At 49.9% G+C, this 5,093-nt stretch overlaps 1 protein-coding gene across 1 annotated transcript; it reads right to left on the reverse strand.

Annotated features, from left to right (window-relative positions):
* LOC123439177 (beta-1,2-xylosyltransferase XYXT1-like) lies at positions 1-3,771 on the reverse strand. The gene is made up of 5 exons (XM_045115919.1): positions 3,399-3,771; positions 3,250-3,315; positions 2,977-3,042; positions 2,772-2,861; positions 1-1,336 (listed from the first exon to the last, which is right to left on the reverse strand). The coding sequence occupies exons 1-5, from the start codon at positions 3,547-3,549 to the stop codon at positions 156-158; spliced, it is 1,554 nt and encodes a 517-aa protein (XP_044971854.1). The 5' UTR covers positions 3,550-3,771; the 3' UTR covers positions 1-155.
* Between the last annotated feature and the right edge of the window lie 1,322 nt (positions 3,772-5,093).

The following is a 5,093-nucleotide window of genomic DNA, read 5'->3' on the forward strand; positions in this document are numbered from 1 at the left end:
CAAAACAACTTTAACCTTCTATTTACTCATGGTAAATAAATCAACCAATACACCAACATTTCTTCTATGTATGTATGCTCCGCCAAACTCAGAGGCCGCAAAATGCCCTGAAACTTTTTCAAGGAAAAATGAATTCTCCGTCGCCGATGCAGTTCCTACTTTTGTCGGAGATGTTCGATGGCGAGCGCAAGCGTGGGCGCAAAGCGGTCCACGTCGACGCGCACGTCCTGCTTACCGAGGTAGTACTCGGCGACCTTGTCCCAGCCGCTCCGGTGCACCGACTCCGGATCCTTGATCACGGGGTGGTCCGGCCCCAGCATCTCCAGCAGCGTGCTCTCCTCCGCCGTGATGCTGTACTCGAGGTACCGGAGCCCCATGTCCGCCACTGGGTCGCCGAAGTCCACCTTGGCCATCCTCTCAAGGTTCCCGTACGGCACCACCTGGATCACCACCGCCGCCGTGGGCAGGAACACGGCGTTGGTCAGCCCGGCGCCGTGCACGCCAAGCAGCACGTCGAAGGAGTTCACCGACCGGGCCAGCTCCTCCACCCGCACGTCGAACCGCGGGTCCGCTATGGCCACCTCGAACCCGGCCTTCTCCGCCGCCTTCACGATCTCAGGCACGTTCACCAACTTCCGGTAATGGCCACGGTGGAGCAGCATCAGCCGCGGTTTCCTCTTCTCCTGGTCCTCCGGCGGGCTGATGTCCTTCATCAGGCTGATGGGCGCGGCGCGTGGGAGGGAGTAGGTCTCCCGGAGGAAGGCGGTGAAGTCGACCATGGAGAGGGGGACGCCGCCGGGGACCAGCTCCGGCGTGATGTCGAACTCCTTGTGCATGCGGAGTCCGACGGTGACGCTTGGGAAGCACCGGATCTGATCGTCGTGGTCGAGGTCCACGACGTCGTACTTGGACAGCTTCCGCACCACGGCCTCGTACTTGCCGAGCCACCATGGCTGGATGTTGCTGGCCAGGAGCTGGACCTCGCCGCCATACCGCCGCGACGCCACGAACAGCGGCACCAGCGCGTCGCTGAAGTCGTGGAAGTAGTTGCCCGTGAGCCCACCGAGCGCGAAAACGATGGCCGGGACGCGATGCGTCACCGTGCACGCCGGCGCCGGGGATGCCGCCGAGGTCGAGTCGAGCTGCATCACCGTGAACTCCGAGATGCCGGACATGCCACGGCGGGCGTAGGGCTGAATCTTCCACTCCTGGCTCTCCGTCTCGGTCGCCGGCACGAGGGTGACGGTGTGAGCCGTGCCGTTGGTCCGGACATCGCCGAAGACGTCGCACGTGTCGGAGAAGGGGCCCTCCGTGGTACACACCACTTTGCCGTTGTCTGTCCAACACAACAAAAATGAGTAAAAGGTTCATAGATCATGAAGCATTTCCTTGTGAAAGGATATATAGTGAAAATACAAATCAGGAAAAGGTTACTGATAAATAAAATAGGGTATGTCTAGGCATGTCTAGATGTGTCCTAGTTGTTGTATATCTAGGTTACTCAATTCGATCCTTTGAATGGCAAAACAGTCAGCGGTTTTGTGAAGTCCCTTGAGGCTGCGTTTGGATTAGCGTTTCTCCTCGCTCCAGGCAGATAAAAAATACAGACCTTGTCCCGTCGTTTTGATTCCTGACAGAAATCAATTGTTGGCTGGTAATTTACACTTGTAAGATAAATACAGGTGTAAAATTTTACATCCATTCCAAGCAGGGCCTCGTGAATAATATTTCTTTATCCTTGACTTTTGTCATACATGGTTTGGTATTGTTAGGTCTGATGCTAGAACATTTCAACACAAAAGCCCCTAAATTACCCAAAGTGGTCAACACTTGGTCAGCTGACCCGTTGAAAAGGATTCTAACACTTGGCTAGGTGCCCCTAAATTTGTTGGAATTTGAAAAGGATTCTACCAGTGACGTGGCAGCGGCTTCGCACCCTTTTGCAGCCAAGTCAAAATATATGTACGTATAAAACAGATATAAAAATATGTAGAATAGAAAATAATGTAGAAATTATATATATTTTTACTTAAAACCCAAATGAATTAAATAAAACAGGGATAAATATATTTAAAATTAGAAACAAAAATATGAAAAATATCATTTAGTTTGGAGACTACAAGTAGAAAGCAAACCTATTTTGTTGACGAATCCCAGGAATCCCATAGCTTCCCAGATTATGTTTTAATTTGTTATTTTGCTTTTATAAAATTCCTATATCCTTTCGTGATTTTACTACGTAATATTTGCGCCTTACATTTACTTGGTTTTGTAAGAAGATAAAACTTGCTGGGTTGCCATGCATGTATACGAAACTGATGCCACGTCATTGTCAAAACAGCTCCGAGTGGAACAAGGCACAAAACGCAGATGATTTTCACACTTGATAGACAAATTTGGCAGTGGCCTAGTTTCATAAAAATAAATAAGGAACGGTGGTCCAAAATCGAAATACGAGGGACCATACACGTACGTACAAAACCTAATCAAATCGAATCAAATACTGCATTTCCGAGCAGGAACAAATACGTCATCACATCAATTTTGCTTGTTTAATGAGGGTAACGAATATCGGACCGAAAATGCTAGACCTACTAAAGCCTACATAAGTTTACTAAACCTTCCAACTAATCTAAAAATGCCCCACCTGATTTTCAGGGATGGGTGGACCTCATCCTTCTCTTAATCCAATCAGTTATTGTCAAGTCAGACTATTACGTAAACGTACGTAAACATTTACGTGGATGTAGCATTGCTGATATCGGACATACCGATCGGCTTGGCAGCTGTGTCGTCTCTCTTCGGGGTCTCTTCCTCCTTCGCCACCGTGTCTTTCGGCTGCTTCCATTCCGGCTCCGCATCTGGCAAAGCAACGGCTCACTTTCCTTCACTCCTCCGTCCAAACCAAACCATGGAAACCAAAAGAGAAAGAAAATAGGAGCGCCATCGAAGCCTTGGAAGCCATTTTATGCTTACCCGGCTGCTGCTGGTCTTGGGGTTTGGCCTCCGGCGTCTCCTCCCCTTGAGCCTCTTGCGTTAAACCTGGTTAATTTATTTACCATGAGGCGATCAGAGACCAGATTAAACATCTCACCGTGTTTCCAACGAAACGAACAAAACGAACACCGGACGGCGATATATATATAATCGTCAATCTGATTGAACGAAGAGTAGTAGTAGTAGTAGTAGAAACTGGACTGAGAATTAAGTAGCACACGGGACAGGGCTGGTGATCGATCCGATGCTCACCTGCTTCGCCGGCGGCGGGAGCCTGGATCGCCTGCTTCCGGTGCGGCGTCGTCATCGTGTTCACAGCTGCGAATTGACGAAATTACTCAGCACGCATGCATCATCGTCCGAGGGACCAATAGAACAGTGAACCACGTCGTATCTCGTACCTTCGGGCGAGGTGATGGCGAACTGCTGGGAGACGACGATGTAGGTGAGCAGCACGAGGAGGAACCCGGCGACGAACCCCAGGTTGAGGTACCTCTGCGCCCAGCCCTTCACCATCAGCCCCTTCCCCTGCTTCCCCTCGCCGACGCCCATGCCCACCTCCTCCCTCCCTCCTCCTCCTCCTCTTCCCCTCCGGGCTCCGGCAACTCGGCAACGACGACCTGTTCCGGCACCGCGCACGAGCCCGGCGACACGGACGACCGAGCTCTCTTCTCTTCCTCAACCTCTCCTTTCACATGGGTCGGGGAGAGAGAAGAAGAGAGACGGGGACGGGAAGGCGAGGAGGCGTTGCGGTGTAGGAGTAGGACTTGGCTTGGGGCTGCTGCTGTCTTTCTCCTCCCTTTTGTACCCATCTGACCAGGTGGCGCCTTTCGCGGTTGCACCCTTGGGAGAGCCGCGAATTTGCACCGGCAGTTGACCGGCGACGAGGCTGGTTGGTTGCTCGTGACTGGTCATGCCGGCCTATGATTCGGCGGTTGCGCCCGCCCGGCCGTGATCTGTCTCTACATCATCAGGCGCACGTCGCTGGTTCATTTTATATTTTGTTAACACGGATGACACGGAAAGAAGCCACGGAAACAACAACAGTGGCGCCACCGGCTTTCCGACCGGACGATTTCCTGACTTTTTGTGGTCGATCCTCGACGGGGTGCGATCATCGTCATTGTTGTTTTTCTTTTAATAGAATCGTCGTCGTTGTTACTGTGCTTGTTAGGTCGGCGCGACATGGACTCAACCCATGATTAAAGCCTCTCGGGTAAGTAAGGAGTATTAAGTAGAGTGTTAGGCTCGCGTCCTGCCTAACTATACGGAGGAGTTTGATCTTTGATGCATGGCGTCTCTGTCGATGACAGGAATGTGCATCTTCTTTCTAGACTCTGGATCGACATGGCCGATGTATATATCTGCGTTGCCTTCATATGAAACTTAACTATAGTAGAATTATACATTTGGTTTTTGCAGTGTTGATCAACTGTTGTTAATAGTGAAATTCTTGCTTTCGACATTATTCACGCGGTGTTAGATCATTGAGTAGTCGAATTGGAAATGGTCTCCGGCATGAAAAAGGTAACATTGGACCAACATACCATGAGAGCAAGTCACAAGATTATTCACAGCAATAATAAGCACAACCAAAAGCTATCGAGATCTAGTCTTTAATTGTTGTACTACTACTACGAGTACTTAATCAAGCCTACCTGGGTCAGGCTGTCCTAAATTGAACCGCGAACACGTGGACCAACTAGGTTAGAAGTTGGAACAGATCACCCAACCCAACGGTTTGATTAAGCTGTACTAATCCGAGACGTGAGCACCTCTCGCTGGCCAGTTGCCACGCATGTTCGTCCCATGTGTAATCATTTTCATTTCCTCCGCAACAACATGGCCGCAACCATCCCGACCGCGACTACACAAGAACATAAACGATTTTATTTATTCATTTATAAACAAATAATTAACATTGTGAGTACGAATATCTGATGACAAGTTCACCTGGTCATGCATATGCATGCATACAACCGAAAAAAATAAAAGTTCACCCTGGATGCATGCTGCGCACGAAGAGAAACACAAAACACAAAAATCCGAGCAGCATTCCTAGACTGCTTTTGGATGGAACAATCTTGTTGGCTAAA

This window comes from Hordeum vulgare, chromosome 3H, assembly GCF_904849725.1.
Source record: "Hordeum vulgare subsp. vulgare chromosome 3H, MorexV3_pseudomolecules_assembly, whole genome shotgun sequence".
NCBI classification, from domain to species: domain Eukaryota; kingdom Viridiplantae; phylum Streptophyta; class Magnoliopsida; order Poales; family Poaceae; genus Hordeum; species Hordeum vulgare.

Coding starts and splice junctions, on each gene's coding strand:
- LOC123439177 (XM_045115919.1), bottom strand. CDS start 3,549: ATGGGCGTCGGCGAGGGGAAGCAGGGGAAGGGGCTGATGGTGAAGGGC. Junction 3,316..3,398: donor CGCCATCACCTCGCCCGAAG/GTACGAGATACG, acceptor GTCAATTCGCAG/CTGTGAACACGATGACGACG. Junction 2,862..2,976: donor CCAAGACCAGCAGCAGCCGG/GTAAGCATAAAA, acceptor TTGCTTTGCCAG/ATGCGGAGCCGGAATGGAAG.